Raw genomic sequence first — 21835 nt, 5'->3', positions numbered from 1 at the left:
TTGATTATCTTACATGTCTGAATGTCTGTGAATATCAACGATGTTCAAAAGCCTTCAAAGTCACCTTTAAAGCCCCATCTGTCTGGATGTGGGACCTCACACTTTGTGCGGGCTGACTCAGCCACTGTGCTGCACTGGCCATGCCCAAGTGCTGGGAGCTCAGCTCCCAGTGGAAGAGAAACTCAAGGCTGATGTTGGAATAAATAACACAGCACGGGGCAAGGCAGACTGTGATTCTAGGGCACTGGAATTTCTGCCCTGCTGTATGTAAATTTATTTCTGCATTAATATCTATTCAAATCAAAATCTTTAATAATCTTCTCAATCAAATATATTAAAATGACTGTTGATAACTTAGTTACTTTACTGCTTTATGGCCACTTCTTTAGTTGCTAAAAGGAAGGGATATCATAAGGAATGCAACCATATCATTCATATCATTCATTCATATATCATTCATATATTTCAAATGTTCAACAAGGTGTGAAGAGTGGAAATAATTACATAGTTATGCCTCAATATCCTTCCTGGCTAACCTTTTGCTCAGTGGGATACCTGACAAAATTCAATTGTTCTTATAAGAAAAAGAAAATGTTTCTGAACTTGCGTTATAGTGATGTTGAATTTGTCAAAGCTCTGTGACATGGACAGTGTTTACTGGAATCTGCACTGGTGTATTTAAACATGGAAATCCAGAATTGGCTGATATTAGGTTATGCTTTTCTATTATTAAGCTAAAAATATCTTTCAGCTAAAGTAAGGTATTTCAATTATCAGTATGTTCCTACCCACCCACAAATTTTACTGGGGAGCTTTTAGAGAACTTTACTGAAAACACATGCCAATCATTCAAGAACACAAGAGAAAAACCCCCCAAAAATTATAATTACAAAAGTGTAAAGGTGATCTGTGCTAATCTTTCCTTTCAGCATTAATCAAAATATTGTCTAAAGTAGTAGAAAGCAGATTAAAGTCAAAAGTTCCATAACATAGATTCCAATAAAAACCCAAATACACATGTCTGTCGCACTGTTCTTGTCATGAAATTTATTTCATTCATCTGTTTGTACAAAATTACTGTTTTGTGTTTCACCTGTAAGTGCAGAGGAGTTCAAGGAGCTTCTTTTCAGTAGTCTATTAATAATGTCCATCCATGTCTTCTTATACTGATGTCGCAGCAAAGAGTATACAAAGGGGTCTGAGACAGCTTTGCTGTAAGCCAGACATTTGGAAAGAATTCCCCAGTATGGATTGATTGGTATTGACTCAGATAACTCCACCAGCCTGTCAAAAAACAAAATGTTACAAGGAATCTTCTAATGCATATTTTAAGAGATTACACTCCAGCTGCAAATCTACAAACAGCTTCCTTCCAGGCAAATGCTTTTTACCTCAACACAGGCTCTTAAAATAAATAAGGTGATGGTTCAGCTAGCTTCATATGGTTTTGAAAGCTAATTCCAGCCATTCCGACTTACACATCTTGCAGGAAGAGATACATTTGTTAGCTTTGCTTTCATTGATCTAAATGATGAAATTCATTGCAAATCTAGCAGTCGATTAACCAGGAGGTGGGGAAAGGGACAGAAATACATGATCAAGAGGTTTTTGTCTCTTATTGCTTCAGAGTGTTTGTAGCATTGGTAACAGTTCAAGCAGAGTATTACCACAGCTTTCCTTCAGTCTCCTATTGTAAATGGTTAACGTAATAAGAAATTGCAGCTATTTATACCATTTATGCAAATTCTGTTCTCTTAAGGTTGTGGATAAATGTTGCAAGGCACTCCCACAAAAACTGAAGGCGTTTGTCACAAGATATGTAGTAGGGCTCTCATTTTGTTTCTATAGCTTGCAAGGTGAATCAAGTTTTTCCATAGTTTATCTCATGTCAACATCTGATTAAGGCACTTTAAGTGCATAATAATAGCTTTCCATCCTCCAAACTTCAGATCATCTGACTGGCCTATGTTAGGGAGTCTCCCAAATTCTCACTCTTGTACATAAATCTTCCATGAGTTCATATCATTTTACCTCAGTAACTACCTCCAGTCCTCTGCTTGCTCCCAAACCACAACCCTGCTCCATCCCCACCTTTATGACTATTCTTCTGGGTTGCAATATATCTGCCACCTTTCTCCTACCTTAGCCCTAACACTAACGTTCATCGGTAGGTCACAACCCATACAGCTCTCAACTTCTTTAGTTCAATGCACATGTTCCTCATAGCTCTACCACCTATCAAGGCACGTTTGCTAAATTTAATGTGCTGTATGAAAGTAAAGAGATATTGTTGTTGGTATGGAATAAACTCCCACCATCGTTAACTTAAGGAGTAGTTAATTTTTAAGAGGAAATGTTTTGATAAGTAAGTGCAAATTTAGTTCTGTGTTGACACTAATTCTGTAAACACTAATTTAATTTTGGACTGGTACTCCTTAACTAAGGTCACTGGACTATCAAACACCAGGTATAAGCCTAAAGACAAACACTGTTAATCCACAAGTTGAACATGCATATCTAATTGAAGTGCATATGTTCAGCTGAACTAAACTAACCTACAGGGGAAAAAATATAATTTGAACAACTGAGCAATTTTATTAAAAAGTGGAAATATGAAGATAAAACTGCTTTAATATTTGAATATTATTTGAGAAGCTCACTGTAACAGATTGTTTGAAGGTTGCTACTAAACTGCAGCAGTATAAATCTGATTAGCAGATTTAGGCCTAAATTAAATTCAGATTTTATCTAAGGAATAAGGATTGATGAAAGAAATTACCTTTCAGAATTGTTGATAATATACCACTTGACAAGCTCATCAAGAAGCTACATTTAAGGTACTCACCATGTACCCTCATCCCTCCCTCAATATGAAATTTTAAAAAGCAATAAAAATAAGACTATTGTCATTTCAGCAGATGAGCATGTAATGCAATTGCACAACATTCCTCTGCCAATATCTTAAATGGTTTATTTTGAAGGTTTAACAGCTATGTTAAAGTTCAGATAGATGCCTTGAATTTTGTGAGTACCGACAAAAGCTCAGTGAAAGGCCACATCTGCTGTTGTCAAAGTCAAAGTCAAAGTCAAGTTTCTTGTCATGTGTGCACAGGTGCAATGAAAAACTTACTTGCAGCAGCATCACAGGCACATAGCATCATGAAAACAGCATTCACAAGAAAACATAAATTAAACATAAATTATACACACTTTTAACAAGAAACCTGCTTTGCATTAGGTAAACATTTTCCCTTGTGATGCACATTAAGGAAGTAAGGTAAGCCAAGGGTCTGAGGTTGGGGCTGAGCCCTGACCACAGTAGGAAAGAGAGAGAGACTGAGGTAAGGTCCTTGACTGCGTCGAGGTGAAAGTTGGCAGCTGAGGATGGATGAAGGGAAAAGGGTTTTGATCATCACTTGGGGCTGCATGTCTGGAGGCTGCATTGTCTAGTGGGGATTGTCTAGTGGGGACAAGATAGGGGCTGATTCAGTGCTCAGAAGAATAGTGTTTGTGTGAAGGTGGGGGTATGATTAGTGGTCATGTGCCGTGCCTTATCTTGCGGTTGGTATTGGCCTAGATCAGGAGTTCAGTAGATGGGGAGGTTTGAACTATAACTGAGGAACCTGAAGGATAAACAGGGAAGTAAATTTCATGAATGGGACATAACATACTTGAGTCAGGTCATCAGTGTTAGCCTAGGGTCTACTCAGAAAGACCACAAAGGTCCTACTTAAGAAGTGTGAATTGATTTTCAATTACATTGTACTGAAGGGAAAGAGTTGTACAAATGACTCGCCAGACATGAGATAATCAGATATTCAATGACATTAAAACAGAAGATGTGGATCAATTGGTGATTGGGAAACTGGGACTGCATTTAATAGAATGGCCCTTGGATGAGTTGATCACAAATAGACAAGCCAAAAGGGGACTGTCTAGCTTTCTTCCATTTTCCTTCATGCTTCTGCTGCCTGGCATAGTGCTATATAGCTGGTGGCAAGTGGTGACAAGAGCTCAAATGCAGCTGGCAAAATGTAGAACAGATTTCGCAGCAAAGTTTCCAGCTTGCGGCAGACCATGAGAGCCATCTTGCCAAGTGCTGCCACTCCTCCTGACTGTTTCAGGTAGTGGGAGCATTGTTTCACCCTGCCAGCATTCTGCTTGCATTGTATGCATCCCATACGTCTGCATGATTTGGCACCAGAGTCACCAGGTGAACCATCAGTGGATTGACACTTTTGCTTAGTGGTCACCCACGTGGTTTACTGAAGGAACTCAAATGTAGCTGACAAAATGTAGAACAGATTTTGTTATCCCCAAAAAACTGCCCCCATTTCCCCATAAATGCCAACAAGTTCAGAATTTAGTTTCCCAGTATTTTGTCACTTGTGTCCTGACATGGAGTCTGACAACAAAGCTCAAAGTTACAGCAGTTCCCCAGCATTTAACAAGGGAATCCACTTGAATGACCAGTGCCTGATTGGATTTGGAAAGGAGAAGTTGCCTCCTTGATTTCAGTGAAGGAGAATGACTAAAATGGATTAAGGAGTTACTAGTTTTAGATTTGGTTTTATAAATGAATTGTGTATATTTGCATGTTTTCAGATTTTTAAAAGGGTTTTAAATGCTTTTTATCTGATTTTTTTTAAATACTTCAAGTTTTAAGTTTTTTTAGTAGAATATGTTTTAATTGCTTTGGGATGTTTCTGAGTGTCAGATACACTTATGAGTTTTGTCAACTTTAACAGCTGACTAAGCCAGGAATGTGGTTTAATCACATGTTAAAGTACCTTGCAGTTATTTCATGGGCAGGTTTTATTCACAACCACCCCATGTGATGGGATTAACACATGGAAGGCCTTATTTCTATAGCAAAGCCTCGCTGAGGAGAATTGGACCACCTTCTTCCAGCTAGGTTATGCTGAAGGGTAAGGATGAGGTGAATTCAGACGTAGTTTAGAGACCAACTGTGATCGTGGAAGGCGAGCTTCTGACTGCAAGATCCAGGCCCATGACCACAGTCTGGATATCAAGCATTGACCTGCAGGATTCACTGCCTATGATCAGAAGCAAGTAGCATGTTGAAGGAGTGCAATCACTTTTGCTTTCAGTATGAGTCAAAGTTGACATACGTCACCTGCAAAGCAATGTGCATGCATTTTATGGATCACTGCACCATGCAGAACTCTGTCATGCCAACAAAGCCTGCTAGCAGGCTATAATCCAGAGAGTATCTCCAGATTTGTTATAGTTTACCCTGAGCACTGTAACTTTGACCTGAAAAGTTAAAAGAAGCATTTGGGGTAGAAAAATGGAGATGCTGGAGCAGGTAATACAGGAAGGCACTGTGAAAAGCAAGGGATACAGAAGTTGTGTAGCATCTGATCATCAAGGAATGCTTTGATAATATAGCTCTCCTCTATCATATCAATAGTCTCTTCCCCCTCAGTCTCAACCCTTGCAGCAATGGACATAGATTTCAAACGTACTCCCTGTAAAAGTGGTGGGAGCTGATTTTTGAAGGGATTCAAACTGGTATTTAAGGATCAGTCAAATAGTAGTTTGTGTGGTTAAATATTACTGGTCTTTCAGAAAGGCAGCACCAGCCCAGCCAAATCCTCCTGTTTTTGATGTCTTTGCACCTCATCAAAACTGCAGCTCAATTCTAATTATGGATCATTAATTTGATTTGTGGGCTTGGTCAGTTTAGTTGGTGGGTGGGTCAGCTTCCAGTTTAAGCTAGTAGAAAAGATCACAGTATTTTAATCTCCGCTGGACGTAATAAGAACTAAGAATTCTTCAGCCTTTCAAACTATGTTGATACATTTCATGTGAAATGCGCCAATACAAGTTCTATTCCAGTTTACTATGAGTTCTATTCTCAAATTGTAGAATCCTAGAAAATAATTTAACAAACAAGACACACATGTTATAGTTGCAAACAATGAGGATTCACCAGAGACCGATTATTTTCTCCAATGATTAATGCTGGGCTCTGCAGGGCATTGAGTAATAAATTTAATTTGCTAAGCTGCAGGAGAAGAAATTAAAACTTAGTTATCTGTAATCAAAAAGGAAGGAAGGCAACTTTCTAATTAGTCCTGAGGCAGCAAAGTTTTGCGCAGATACCGACAACTAATATTTATTGTTATGCATTTCAATTTTAACTTTAACTCTCTGAAGCAAAAGACTGGGCTGTGATTTGGATTCAGGTTTGTGGAGAGGCAGCAGACTGATGTTTCTAAGTTCCACATGCTGTATTACCAATGGCCCCATTGGGGAAGCCCCAATGCCTTTCCTGCTTGGTTAATTCTAATTAGAAGGCAATTCAAGACCAAAGGAGGCCACTTGTACTAAGTTTTATTCTTTCCTTATAAGAACACAAGAACAGAAGAAAATAAGAGCAGGAGTGGGCCACCTGGCCCACCATTCCGTACAATCATGGCTAATCTACCCTAGTCTTCAGCTCATTCGATATGCCCATAGTCCTCATTTCCCTGATCTTTCAAAAATGCATCTACCACTACATCAAATCACTTCTAATGAGCTAACATCCACAATTCACTGCGGCAGAGAATTCCAGAGATTTGCCACCATCTGTGAGAAGACACTCTATGTACCTCAGTCTAATAATGACTGGCCACTTACCATGTAACTATGTCCCCTAGTTTGAGATTCTCCCACTAATCTTTACCTCTAGCCTGTCATGACACTTCAAATTTTTAATAAGGTCACTCCTCATTCTTCTAAACTTCAAAGAATACAGACCCAACCTGTTTAGCCTCTCTTGATAGGACAACCCTGTCATTCCAGGAATAAGCCTAGTGAATCTCTTTTGGACTGCATCCAATGCTACTTTATCCTTTCTTCAGTAAGGGTACCAATGCACAGAACTGCAAATGTGGCCTCACCAACACCCTGTGCAGCTGTAATGAAACTTCCCAATTTCCAAACTCCAACCCCTTTGCAATAAAAGCCAATATGCAATTTGTCTTCTTAACTACTTGTTGCAACTGCCTGCTAACCTTTTGTGATTCACGCACAAGGACACCTAGATCCCTCTGTACTTATCATTTGCAAACTCTTTCAAAAAATAATAATCTGCCTTTTGATTCCTCTTACTGAAATGCATGACCTCACACTTTCCCACATTAAAATCTATTTGCCAGGTTTCCGCCCACTTACTCAATCTATCCATATCTCATTTGCATAGCTACAATATCCTCATCACAACTTGCCCTTCCACCTATATTCAAGTCATCGGCAAAGAGACAAAGAAGAGCAGAGGTGCTCTTTGGGCCCTCACTACAAAAGGAGTCTAGTTCTTGCCTTCCACAGATTCCTTTTCTCCCTCCTTTCCTCAATCACCCAATTTTCTGCAGGTCATCGGTCACATTCAGCTATTTCCTGTTACAAATAGATCCCAGCAATTTAATGAAGTGTGGGAGTGCAGATAATCTGGGCTTCATGTCTCGTGCATGAGTGGGTTTCTATTAGAACTCACCACAAAATTTAGGTAGAGTTAGGATTATGTCAGTTTCATGAGACATAACAAGTTCATTGGAGAGCAGCATTCTATCGAGATATTTAAGACAGATGTAATATCAGTTGGGGTGACAATCCATTAAATAACAATAAAAATTATTTGTAGGGAGGTTTTGACATCATAAACGAAGTGCATTGGAATCTGTTACGTCTCACTACTATTCAACAATTGTTTCCCTGCAAGAAATCAGTAACTCCAAGAAGGAAACAAGTGATTAATGTGATGAACAAAAGCTGAAAAGTACAGCTTTCAATTTCAGCAGTGGACATAAACCAAGAGATGATAATGAGACCATAAGAAATAGCAGTAGGAGTAGGGCATTCAACCCCTCGAGCCTGCTCTGCTGTTCAATAAGATCATGGCTGATCTGACTTTCCTCAAGTCCACTTTCCTGCTCTCTCCCCATAACATTCAATTCCCTTACTGATTAAAAGTCTATCTGCCTCTGCTTTTAATATATTCAAGGATTCACAGCTATCTAGGACAAGGAGTTCTCACATCCCATTGAGAGAAGAAATTCATCCTTAACTCAGTTTTAAATGGATGTTCCCTTATTCTGAGATGATGCTCTCTGGTTCTGGACTCTCCCATATGAGGAAACATTCTCCCACCATTTACGCTATTATGACCCGAAGAATCTTGTTTCATTAAGATCTCCAATGAGTCCAGATTCAACCTGTTCAAACTTTCCTCAAAGACACTCCCTCTATACCTGGCATCATCCAACTGAACATGCTCCAACTCAATGATATATACAGACACAGAGTCATAGAGTTGTACAGCATAGAAATAGGACCTCCGACCCACCACGTCCATGCCAACCTTTTTGCCCATCTTCACTAATCCCATTTGCCTGTATAAGGTCCATACCCTTCTATGAGTTGCCTGTTCAAATGCCTGCTTAAATGTCTCTTGAATGTAGTGATTGTAACTGATTCCACCACCTCCTCTGGCAGTGACTTCCAGATGTCAACAAGGAATAAGAAACTCTTAACAAAAACAAAAACTAAACAGTACTGCTTTCAATTTCTGCAGTGGACATAAATCAAGAGAAGATAATGAGACCACCAAGATTGTAATGAACAGCAGAGCAAGCTTGAGGGTTGAATGGCCTACTCCTACTCCTATTTCTTATGGTATTAAAAATATTCCCCACAAATCCCCTTTAAAACATCTTACTTTCACCTAAAACCTATGCTTCCCTGTTCTTGATATCCCTAGCATAGGCAGAAGATTCTGACTAGTTACACTATCTATGCCTCTCACAATCTTATAAACTTCTATCAGGTCATCCCTCAGTCTCTTTTGCTTCGTAGAAAACAAGCTCAGTCTATCCAATTTCTTCCCATAACTAAAGTCCTCCAATCCAGGCAACATCCTGGTGAATCTCCTCTGCATTCTCTTCAGCACATCCTTCCTGCAGTGTGGCAACCAGAACGGCACACAATACTCCAAGCTTTGTACAGTTGGAATAAGACATCCCTACTTTTGTACCTCAAACCCCTTGAAGACAAAAGCCAGCATTGAACTAACCTTCCTGTTTACCTGCTGTACCTGAATACCAGCTTTCTTGTTTCATATATAAGGATCTCCAAGTCCTTTGGTGCTGCAGTTTTCTGCTGCCCTTGTTAATTTAAATTATAACTTTTTTGTCATTCTTCCTTCCTAAGTGAATAACTTCACATTTTCCCACATCATACTCCATCTGCCAACTTTTTGCCCACTCACTTAACCTGTCAATATCTACCTATAATCTGTTTATATCTATCTCCCACATTGCCTTCCCCCTTTTGTTTCACCAGCAAATTTGGCTACAGAACATTTGCTTCATTCTTTTAAATTATTAATCTGATCCTTGATCTTTACAGCATCCCACTGGTTACCGGTTGCCAATCTGAAAGTGATACCCTATTCCTACTCATAGATAACATCATGATCACTTGCAGAGACACCATTTCTGTGGCATCTTGTTGAATACCTTTGAAAATCCAAATATATTGCATCTACTGGTTTCCCTCAATCCACTCAGGCTGATACTTCCTCAAAGAACTCTAATATATTTGTCAAACATGATTTCCTTTCATGAAACCAGGTTGACTCAACTTGATCAGATTATGACTTTACAAATTTTCTACTATTAGCTCCTTAATAATTGATTCTAACACCTTTCCTATAATAGATGTTAGGCTAACTGGCCTATAGTTACTGCTTTTTGCCTCCTACTCCTTTTGAATTAGACTATCACTTTGGCACTTTTCCAATCCTTTGGTACCACTCCAGAATCTAAGGACTTTTTTGAAGTTTACAAAAAAAATATACCATTCATTTTGGATCCCAAGATGCAAACTCTCAGGTCCAGGGACTTATTAGCCTCTAGCCCTAAGAGTTTGGCTAATGCTAGTTTTCAAGTGATGGTATTTAATTCCTCCCATATATTTTTTAATATTAGAGAGATCTTCGACCATAAAGACTTCACTTCTCTGCCATTTCTTTGACAGCCATTACTTTTTTCACAGCCTCATTATTTAAGGGGCTTGCATTCTCTTTGATCTGCCTCTTCCTTTTTATCTACTTAAGTTCTTATTATTAGTTGTTATATTCCTTGCTAGCTTACTCTCTTAACTTTCTTCTTCTAGATTTTTTTTTAAGTTGTGCTGAGGCAAGATTCTGAACTTATCCTAACTTTTGCCATGATATATATTTTCTCCTTCATTTTAATATCCTCCTTAACTTCCTTGGCTAGACAAGGTTGGTTCATTCCCTCTGGAGAATCTTTACTTCTCATTGGAATATATTTTTGCTGGGAGTTATGAATTATCTCCATGTATGTTTGCCACCACTCGTCTATTGAATTACCAGCTAATTTACTAGCCTAGTTCACTCTAGTCAATTTTATCCTCATTCCTTTGTAAGTTCCCTTATTTAAGATTAACACAGTTGTTTCAGACCCAAATTTCTCACTTTCAAGTTGAGTGCTAAGTTTTATCATGCTGTGAACACTCCTTCTTTGGGGATCATTTACTCTGAGATCATTTATTAAACCTGTCTCATCACACATTACTAGATCCAATATACACTGTTCCTTGTTTGGTTCCACAATGTATTGCCCCAGAGAGCTATCCCAAATGCATTCTGTGAACTCACTCTCATTTTCAATTTGACTACTCCAATCTACACTAACATCACTGTTTAATATGCTACTCTTTTTACACACTTCTATTATTTCTTGATGTATGCTCTTTCCTATATAATTATCTGTTTCAATGAAACATATGGCATTTCATTCAATGTATCTAGCAAGCTGGTAGTAACACTTTTGACATATTCTATCTAGTTAATGACTGTGTATTGAATAATTTTGAAGTGTTATGGATGGAGACTCAAAAATGACTTGATATTCACTTTCAGAAAAATAAAACAGTTTTATGAATTCTCATCCCAGTGACCCCAATCCCTAACTGGGAATAGTGATCTGTTAAATAAGCATGATCTCATAAGCAGATTTTAATCTATTGATAAAATGTTGCTTTTCAAACCAGCTTTGCCATATTTTAACAATATGTTTATCATAGCTTAGGCATTGTTATAAATGGAGATTTACTGTGGTGGCAATAGTCTGAATATCTGTATAATGTCTGCTTTTGAACTCAGAAAGCTTTATATGATAAAGGAAATTTCTTTATAATTTTTTCTCATAATGATAACCTGCTGACAATTTCTGCTGCATTATCTAAAACTTTTGAACACATTTTTAGTGTATGAAATGTTTCATGGATTTAACTTCATGAATCTATTGACATTACATGTCACCGGAAGATTTCTCATGAAGAGTAATAAGTCCACGTTCAAAGACTGAATTGCTACTTATAAGCAATTATTGTTTTCTACAGTTTTGACAGCAATGCAACCAGGATAATTCTGTGAGCACAATGTTTCATGTATAAGGAACGGGAGGCTGACTTCACCAGATTTAATGTGTTCTACATTATTTGTTCACAAATGCATGGGTGCTTTCAATGAAAGAATGCATAGAATGGACAGAGCATGTGTTGTTAGAGGTGCTGCTTTATTTATACAACAGTGTTTGCTGTGAGTGCGTAGACAGCAAGACTGGAAAGTTGACAAGGAAAAGTGGGCAGAATGGCTTTCTTTAACCAGTCAGTTATCTAGTCTCCTCAAGGTGGAGGACATAGTGAAGACCTCTGATGCACACCATATGATCATGTTGAGCCAAAGCTGGTAAATTGAGTGAATTTTATCATCTCCAGGAATCATGGAATCACAGATATTTATGACAGAAAAGGAGGCCATTGCCCAATGTTTCCAGTCAAGTTTGGTGAAAAACCTTCCAGTCTAATTTTAATTTCCAGCCCTCACTTTACAACCTTAAAGTTGTGGTTCATCAAGTAGATTTCCAAGCATCACTTAAGTGTGATGAAGGTTTTGGTCTTTACTTCCCAGACCCCTGTTAACCTCAGGGTGAAAATGCTTCTCATTATCTCACCTCCAATCTTTCCAAAGTTACTTTAAATCAAATGGTCTTGGTTATTGACTACGTTAAAGAAAAGGTCTTCTCTATATCCATTCCACCTAACTACCTTAAAGTTTTATACGCCTTGAGAAAATCTCCTCTCAGCCTCCTCTGTTCAAAAGTCCAATTTTCCCTCACAGTTAAAATTTTTTTCTGTATGTGCTTTAATATAGCTTCCTTCTCCTTGTGACCTCACTACCCAAATATTCTATGTCTCAGTAACTCCCTTTCTGTCCTGCTACCTTCCAGGATCTGTGATTGTGGACATTAAGGTCCCCTGTACTTCTCAGTACTGTTTCATTTATTGACTATTCCTCACCTTGTTTATTGTCCCCAAATACAGTACTTCACAGTCCTTGGCAGTGATTTCATTTCCCCAAGTACTGCCTGCTGGAACAGTTCAGCATTTCATATTTAAGTTTATAAATAGATGACCTTTCAGCCAGATTGTGATACCAAGGAGGATGACCTCTAATGGATAGGGTCATGGAGAGATACAGTGTTTGAACAGGCTTCAGTCCATGATGACCATCCACCACCCATTTAGACTAAGCCCACTCTAACCCACTTTATTCTCCCCACATTCCCATCAATTCCCCCTGCCCCAGATATCACCACTCACTTGCACTAGAATCAATTTACAGTGGCCAACTAACCTACCAAATCACATGCCTTTGGGATGTGGGAGGAAACAAGAGCACCCAGAAGAAACCCACATGGTCACAGGGAGAACTTGCAAACTCCGCACAGACAGCACCCAAGATCAGGATCGAAACCAGGTCGCTGGAGCTTCGAGGCTGTGGCTCTACCAGATGCACCACTGCATATCCTGCCAATCCATATCAGAAGAAATTGTCAGATCTGGGGAAAAATGTGGAGGTAATGTTCTCCAGAGTTTAACAGCTGAAATTAAGTCATCATCCATTGTGTTCACACCTTAAGCACTGGGCTCCCAATCTGCTACAGCATCAGCTGTGGAACATGTCGTCCATCACACTGTGGGCATTATATTCACAGTACTTCAACAATGGCACAAAGGCAATTTGTCAAGTGGATCTGCTTGCGCAGATATATAATCAGTGTATTCACATTAGGTGGGAGGTAAATGGGCCCCGAGGTGAGTTCCAGATGTTGGAAGTGCTTACTTGTCTGTTTATAAAGGGGAAGGCTGATGACCAAAGAGAAAGAAGAAGGGCCAGTTCTATGTGTGGAATGCACAATGCGCCAGTGAACACCAGAAGTACACCAAAATAAATGGCAAACTAACTGAATGAAAAATAAAATTAATGGGAAGCCTAAAACAGGAACTTGCAGCAAGTGAGTAGATAAGCTGCAATGGAAGTCTGAACAGCTGATAATGATCCTGTAGATTGATGTGGGGCAACTACAGTTAAGAAGTGAAATAAGCACACAGAACCTCACAAAAGCACAAGTCATGTAAGAGTGGAGACACAGAGGCTACAGATTTTGGAATCTGGGGCCACAAATGCTGGAGGAACGCAGTGGGTCAAGCAGCATCTCTAGAGGGATGTAGACAATCAATGTTTTGGCTTGAGACCCTTCATTTTAACTGATAGAGGGGAGATAGCCAGTATGAGGAGGTGAGGGGAAGGGGTGGAGTAAGAGCTAGCAAATGATAGGCGGATCCAGGTGGGGAGGGGTGATAGGAAGAGTGGAAATAGTGACAGAGGCTGGGAGGTGAGACGTGGAGGCAACAAAGGGCTGCAGGAGCATGTGAGGGTAAATGGTGCTTGACAAGATGAACAGTAACTGATTCAGTGAGGGGTGCTTATGAAACATGTGGAAAGATTGTCAGGAAATCAACCCTAATATTCAATGTGAAACATTATACTAATCCTGTTAAATATAATTTTAAATAATTAAAATTTTAGAAACTAATAACTTCTACTCAGCTATATAACAGCAACAATAATTCTCAACAATATATGACCTGAAAATCACTGATATCAGCCTCAACAAGGATTAACCATGATTTAAGCTTTATCAGGTATAAAGCATATATTAGTATAGTTTTAAAGAGCAGTGGTTACCTACAGAGTATTTGCTCACTCACGCTATACATGTGTCAGAGTATTGGCTGCCAGTTATATTTGCCTCAATACCTTTGCAGGAATTGAAAATACTGAAGTGAGTACAACTGACAACTGATATTTACACACTCATTTATCAGTAGTGGCCAAGGATTAATTGATCCCCTTATAAGTTTGCACAATGAGCTCACCAGTGGAGTGACAAAACAACTGATGAGAGATGCCATCTGTTAACACCTCAAAGCAGCCATTCAAACAACTAGCTGTTTGAATGAAGTAGCTTCATGATCTATAGTTGGTCTCATCTCACTGCAGTGTCAATCAGTCCACCACTCAGCTGATTGAAGAAGTAATGTGGTCACAAAAGCAATATCAGTGCATCAAGTTTACGCAACACAGACCTTTCGTTGATGCAGCTCTAGGGGACGTTATCACATGGCTAGATACTCGGCTAAAACATCTGATCATAACAGATGGGGGATTCACCTGCAGGGAAACCAGTGATGCTGAACCCAAGAGGATATCTGAAGCAGGTTTAAAATGTACAATGCTGGGCAGGATATACTGCCAGGCATCCCGTAAGCAGCCAAGGTAACGGCAGTGCTGCTTTAAGATTGCAGTGTTTGGCAATCACCTTGTTTCTAACATAAGTTCTATCGAAAATTTGCTGCATAACTTTATTCTGTTGCCAATCATCACCTAATCAATAGCTTCAACAGGTGGAGATCACATCCACTTAGTCTCGCCAGCAACTTGGCACCATTCAAAATTTGTTTGGGAGTTAATTCACACGACTGATATTGCATCAATCTCCCGACAAATACTGAAACTATTGTTTGGAATGCTGCCACATGCCACATATTACAATCATACATGAATATATTACTGGTAGTGCAACAGCCTTTTAATGACAACAGATATAAGTTCATTTTCTTGACCATATAAATCTGAACTAAGAGAAATCATGAAGCTTAATAACAAATACATGAAAACTAAGCACAAGGAGCTTCGGACTACACTTATCAAATCTCACAAATACTGATCTCTTTATGATATTCTACTGTATCGGATGACCATCAATGTGCTGCATCATTACTATAGCAAAAGATTACATTGGTATATCACACCTTGTAATTACATAAGGTGCAAAGCACAGTATAAAGGTACCGATGAAAGTACTGATCTTCTTTGTTGCTCGTTGTCTTCGTCGCTTCTGCTCTTCCAGGCAGCGTTGCCTTACACTGCAAAGAAAAATAGATAAACAACTATAGAAGAACAATGAAATCAAAATCACTTGCTTGTAAAAGTCAAAGAATTAAAAATTAGTATGTTTTTTTTCCGAAAGGCAGTCACAAGATTACTGTATTTTCTGCTACGATATCAGTAACCATATTGTTGGAAGGTATTAATATAAAACTAACCAACTAACAGTTATTGTCACACGAAATGTCAATATATAAAAATAGACAAAATCATTTCTAAAATTCTTATCTGGTGATCTCAACAGCTGTCAGATCAATATATTATTCAGACAGCTCTCATCACCCTACAGTAGCAGAAAGGGCAGTTAGAAATGAATTTTCTTGACAGTTAATTATTCAAGGTGGTCTCTGCCAACATCAGCTCTCTCAATAAAATAAATCCTTGAACCATTCACCTTCGTAAACCACCACCCCATATTTAACCTCTCTTTTCTCTCTAACATTCTTGGATGTGTTGTAGCCTTCCAAATCTATGCTCATCTTATCAGAATTCCTCCTTGAATCCCTCCAGTCAGACTTCAACAACTGCCACAATACTAATACATCTTTGTTGAAGTCACTAATGATACCTTACGTGACAGTGACAAAGATAATTTATGCCTCATTATCCTCCTCGACTTGGCTGTAACCCGACCATCTCCTCTTCCTCTGAGGTCCCTTTACCATCTAGCAGTGGGATGGTCATATTCTCTTCATTCTTCTCTTATTTATCCAATCATAACCATGGAAGTCACCAGTAATGGCATATCTTCCTATTACTGCACCAGAATCCAACCCCCTCCTATTTCTCAACATCCAAAAGCATGGTATCAGCTTTCACATGTACAGTGATGGCATCCAGCTTTACTTCACAACCACGTCTTGATGCTTCCAGTATCTCTAAATTGTCAGGCTACTTGTCTTACATTCAGATGCATCTGAACAGGAATTTCTTCAAATCAACTCATAAACTCCAATTCCCTTCTTTCCCCTACCAACTGACTGAATCAGTCTGTTGACAAACTTGGTGTCATTTTGGCCTGAGTTCAATTTTCAACCATCTCTAAGATCTCCTATTTCTACCTCTGTAATATTATCCTGTCCAGCCTTACTGAAACCCTCATTCATGCCTTTGTTACCCCTAAATTTGGCGAGCCTGGCATGCACCTGACTGGTTTCCTTTGTTCAATGCTTCATAATCTTGAGATCTTCCCAAACAATGCAGTTCCTTAATCTGGACCAATTCCCATTCTCCTGTGACTCTTACACTTGCTGGCTCAATGTTAAGTCCTTGATTTTATCTTTGTTTTCAAATCTCTCCACAGTCTCATACCTTCTCTTTTCTGTAACCTTCTTTACCTCTACAACCCTCTGAGATATCTGCACTCTCAATTTTTGGCCATTCCTGAGTTTAACTGCTTGATCACTGATGATCATGCCTTCAGCTGTCAAAGGTCAACCTCTGGAATTTCATCTCTAAACCTCTCTACATATGTAAATCTCTTCCATCCATTAAGACAGCCCTTGCAACCTTCCTGTTTGACTAAACCTTTAGACATTTCCTATCATCTTATATGGTTCAGCGTATTGTTTTTTTTTGTCTGTAATGCTCTGTAAAATACCTGGAGATGCTTTTGCAATATTAAAGGCATGATACATTTGGAAATTGTTGTTGTTATCACTGTATATAATAGCCAGGATGGATATACCTTTAATTATAATACAAAACAAGCAGTGCTTAATATGTTATTAGGAGTCCTATGTAATTGGTGCATATTAAATTTAATATTATTTAGAAATTTTAATGACAAAGACTATATATAGCTTTATATGTAAGCACTCACTAAAAATAATGGGCACTAAATTTAGTTCTTAGCTATTTTACATCTTATTTATGTGATCTGGCAAAGAAGAGATAAAAGATCTCAGTGCTTGTCAATGTGAATCCAGAAAATGATGCTTTTATGTTATGTTATTCATTCTAATAAGTGCTGAAAAAATAGTGGGATTCCATCTGTATGTAATTTATTTCAGTAACCAACCAAGTCAACAAAAATGGCTTTTTCTATATGACAGCTTCACTTCATTTTTAGTTTTCACTATTATACGTCTATTTGCAGATGCAAATGTCTATATGTTTTCATGTTTCATCCTTGGAGAACATGTCTTTAACATAAAACCTAATAGATAGACAACTACCGAGTTACAAGTCAGACCAAATGTGAATTGGCTCGAAACACTAGCAATGGCCTATTTTTCATTCCAGTGATGAGAATGTAACTGGTCATAGACTGCAGCCTTATCATCAACAATTAGCCCTAAAGTAGAACTTTCGACCATGCCTTTGTAAATGCACATAACTGCATTGATAAGTTATTTCAAATACAAACAAGACCATATGCTTTGATATCCAAAAGCATATGGTAGTGTTTACTTTTGAAATAACTTATAGATATAGTTAAATTCTACATGTACATGGATTGACACCAAACTTTCCTTCACCAGAAATTCTCTGGACTCCCCCACTGCCTCTGATTCACCACAATGCTTATCTGCTGTCCTCAGCTGGAGGAGAAGGAATTTCAACCATTGAAACAATGAGAAGATCCAAGGCACCAGCTTACCTTCTCCCTGGCCAATATCTGAGGTTGACTCAAGCATTTCACAATCTTGACATCATTTTCAACACGGAACTGAAGTTACAACTCAATATCCTCTCCATCATTAATTCTATTTTCACACAGATTTACCTACACATCATCATCCATCTCTTCCCCTTCATGGCTTATTTCATTCTTTTAAATGGGATGGGGGCATGTTGGACATCTCAGTACTTATTGCCTTGAGAAGGTGGTGGTGACCATCCTTTATGAACAACATCAATCTGTATGGTGAAGCTCCCTTCACCCAGAAATGATGAAGAGTCATAATGCCAAATTAGGAAGTATGAATTAGATGATGCAGTTCCCATCCACTTCCTGTCCACTTCGATGATAAATACTGACCCTCTCCATGGATGTTGATGGTCAGTGTTTCATTGATTGTAATGACATTCATTATAAGGGGATAGTCATTGCCTGACCCTTGTGTAGTGCAAATGTTACTTACCACATTAAAGCCATGTCCATACTATATGCAAGGAAAACATGCAGCATTATCTGAAGAGTTCCAGTTGGAACAACTCAGTAATTAGCAGCAGCCTTCCACACTTCTGACCTCATGAATGAGGAAAACTCAGTGACAAGCAGCAGGTGGTTGCACCTGAGCACATTCTAAATTATGCTACCTGCACTCTATTTCACATTAAGGCTAGTTCACCCATCACACTTATGTTCATTGAGTAACACAGCCTTTTGATCCAGTATTGTTCAATTTTGACATTCTGCTCCTTGCTTTCCAGTCCCTCCGTTGCCTTGCTCCTCTGTGTCCTCCAGTTCTATGATCCTGTGAGACAATTGTGCTGCTCCACTTTTGACCCTTTATCCAACCCTAACTTTAATTGTTCCATTGTTAGGTCTCTGCCTGCATCGACTTCATCCTTTTTACACCCTTACCTCTTCCTCCTCTTTTTGAATGCTCCCACATGGCTCAACAGAAAATTTTATTTGTTAACTCTCCTGTAAAGCACCTTGATGTATGTCTTAGATAAATGGCAGTTATCACTGTTATTATAACTTAAAGCAATTATGCCTAATTTAACTGGTAGAATTGCTGATGTAACTCAATGACTGCAGATTTGTTTCTTGAAAAGATATTACAATTACTTAATGAGAACTCAAGTGGGGGTGGCATATGACATGGTCATGTTGAAGCATTTTCTCTTATTTAACATTTAGATTATAAAAAAAGTTAAATGACACTGCATCTGCACTAAAATGACCAAGCATGGGTGTGTATCAATATTAGTATGGTAGGCCATCTGTATAAATCTGAACTGAGAGCATTTTAAGGTTGTGGACAGTGTTGAAGCTTGATGTTTATTTGTTGAATCATTAGAAACATTTTTATTTTGGATGAGTAGGAGTATGTCATGCAAATTTAATTTAAGATACCAAGTAATGGGAAAGCCATACCACATCAGAGAAAATAACATAAATATAAAGTGTAACATTTCACTGCCCAGCGTTCACAGAAAGGAAAAGTAATATAAAACTGGCCATCTACATGCATAATGTTTACTATGATTTAAGACTATTTCATCTTGACTTCAAATGTTCTTGCTCTGAGTCTCAAACATTTGGTTTTGTTGCTGGCTGTTCCGAATATGGACAATTTCCACCGCAGGAAGTAACTTTCCTTCAGAATTAGTCCTTTCTGCATAATATGTTTTTTGTTTGTCCTTGAAACTTGATTTTAAGAACCAAGGAACAGAAAATTAAGAGAAAATAGTGAAAGTTTTTAAAGGCCATTCCAAAAACTTAAAGAATTATTAGCAAACATGAAAAGTGCAAAAAAAAAGTGCTCAAAATGTACCGCAGTCTGTCAGAACGGTAACTAAATTATTGTGTAGCAACAGGGAGATCTCAGAGATGTCTTAACACCAAATGCAATCCGTGGGAAACCACATGGACAAGGTTCCAAACCAACATTTCCCATCGGGATAAAGAGGGATTAAAAAAGATATCTTCTCATATGGCATCAGGTGAAAAGGAGAAACTAAACAACGACCAGCGGATTCATCAGAAAAAAAAACTGGTCGTAAAATGTACCCGCTCTGTTTTGGTATCTCCCTCTGAAATTTCAGCAAAGGCATCAATTGAGATCATATTCGAGTTAGTGACATTACTGAGCCGCGGCATTCCTTACATTGGCATGTCGGGATCATCGTTCAGAGCTCCTAAAACACTGCACGATTAAGGATTTCTTTCAGCAACATTACGTCAATGACAAGCGTTTTGAAACATGATACTCTTTCTCTATCAATTCCCAGTAAAAAATACTCATGGATGGAGCAATTCACGTGGAAAGAAGCCGTGGTGTCGGCGACTATCTCACCAGGGAGTAGGTCTTTAAATATTGGGCAGTCTCAATTTTATATTGCAAGAACACAAGGTATCTTAACTCCCAAAGTTATGCTTTTGGGAGTTATTTATTTTCCCCTTTATCCTTCCACCGGGTTGCAACGTGCAGACCGTTAACTTGTATCATTTTTTGATAATCTAGTAATATTAGGAGCGCGGAGGTCGCATGGTTACGTCAGCTGACACAGAAACATCCCATACAATTAACGCAGCACACCCAGGCGAAATATTTCACGTTTCTTTAAGTTGCTCTGACATGCCTTTTCCGGTGAACCGTCAGAGTAACAACCGTCAGCAACCAACGTTCGTGATACCGAAAACAAAACAAAAACAGAGCGTAGTAACGAAGTATTGAAAGAATTTTGTGTTGGATTTAAGGGTAACCCAAACTTTTCAGAATATGGATACCCTTAAATATAACATTCATGTTCAGGGTCTCAGTCATATCTCCGTGTAAATGTGTGGAAGAGTCTACATGACTGCATGGGATCTTATGTATTACTATTCACATTAATTTATTCACTAAAACAGCAGTAAATTCTGGCGGGACTGCCCCACGGACTGGGTCGCCTACCTTGGATGGATGTCCACCAGTAGCACTAGCGTCTGCATGGTGATTATATCTATCCTCTTGCAGTGAAATCGCGCCACTTTCAGCACTTTCAGATAGGTGAAACACAGCACTACTAGCGAAAGGAGAAAACTGAGGGTGTGAAAAACTACCGTAAAAACCACAAACTGGATCCGATCGTCAGTTCGGGTCTGGCTGAGGGTGCAGGAGGCGTACAGGTGGTTGTATCCGACCCATGAGAGGCAGACTGCAACCAGGGGGAAGCACAGGGAGTGGAACCACGTGTATCCCAGCATGATGGCAGCGTCCTTGTAACGCATCTTGGAATTGTAACTTAGAGGGAAAACGACAGCAATCCATCTGTCAGTACTTAGAGCAGCCATGCTCAGCATGGAATTGGTGACCAGGAAAGTCTCCAGGAAGCCTACGATTCGGCAGACAGTGTCGACTCCGGGTTGCTCTTTACTGATAATCCCTACCAAAGTCAACGGCATGTTCAGCACTGTCATCAACAAGTTGCTGAGGGTCAGGTTGATGATAAACATCCCAGGGACCTGTTTCCGGATCTCTGCGCTGCAGAGGAAGCAGATCAGCACCAGGACATTGGAGAGCAACGACACCACCATCAAAACTACCACAAAGCAAGATAGGATGACCTCCACTGTGCCCATGGTGTTAAGCGCTCAGTGTTTCCCGCAGTCAGTTCTGTTGCTCTCAAATCTCAGAAAATACATTTTTGTGCAGATTTATCCTCGCTTCCGACCCGCGTCAGCCTGGTCTTATTTCGCCGCCGAGTTGCAGTTTGAACGGGGATGTTGCCTGTAACGCGTCGCCAGCTCGGTTTAATGTATAGAGCACTAGCGAAGTGCATTAA

At 39.0% G+C, this 21835-nt stretch overlaps 1 protein-coding gene across 1 annotated transcript; it reads right to left on the bottom strand.

Annotated features, from left to right (window-relative positions):
* Positions 1 to 1052: 1052 nt before the first annotated feature.
* Positions 1053 to 21632, bottom strand: LOC127576916 (G-protein coupled receptor 26-like). Its single transcript, XM_052027739.1, has 3 exons — positions 20965 to 21632; positions 15256 to 15369; positions 1053 to 1284 (listed from the first exon to the last, which is right to left on the bottom strand). The coding sequence occupies exons 1-3, from the start codon at positions 21630 to 21632 to the stop codon at positions 1053 to 1055; spliced, it is 1014 nt and encodes a 337-aa protein (XP_051883699.1).
* Between the last annotated feature and the right edge of the window lie 203 nt (positions 21633 to 21835).

Source organism: Pristis pectinata, chromosome 12 (genome assembly GCF_009764475.1).
Source record: "Pristis pectinata isolate sPriPec2 chromosome 12, sPriPec2.1.pri, whole genome shotgun sequence".
NCBI classification, from domain to species: domain Eukaryota; kingdom Metazoa; phylum Chordata; class Chondrichthyes; order Rhinopristiformes; family Pristidae; genus Pristis; species Pristis pectinata.
The sequence above is the reverse complement of the archived record's forward strand: the minus strand, read 5'-3'. Positions and strand labels throughout refer to the sequence as shown.

Bases quoted from the DNA above. Each gene is read 5' to 3' on its own strand.
- LOC127576916 (XM_052027739.1), bottom strand. From the start codon at position 21,632: ATGGGCACAGTGGAGGTCATCCTATCTTGCTTTGTGGTAGTTTTGATG. The intron at 15,370-20,964 runs GTAGGCGACCCA...TTTTCTTTGCAG, and splicing joins CTGGTGGACATCCATCCAAG to TGTAAGGCAACGCTGCCTGG. The intron at 1,285-15,255 runs GTGTGATATACC...GTTTTTTGACAG, and splicing joins GCACCTTATGTAATTACAAG to GCTGGTGGAGTTATCTGAGT.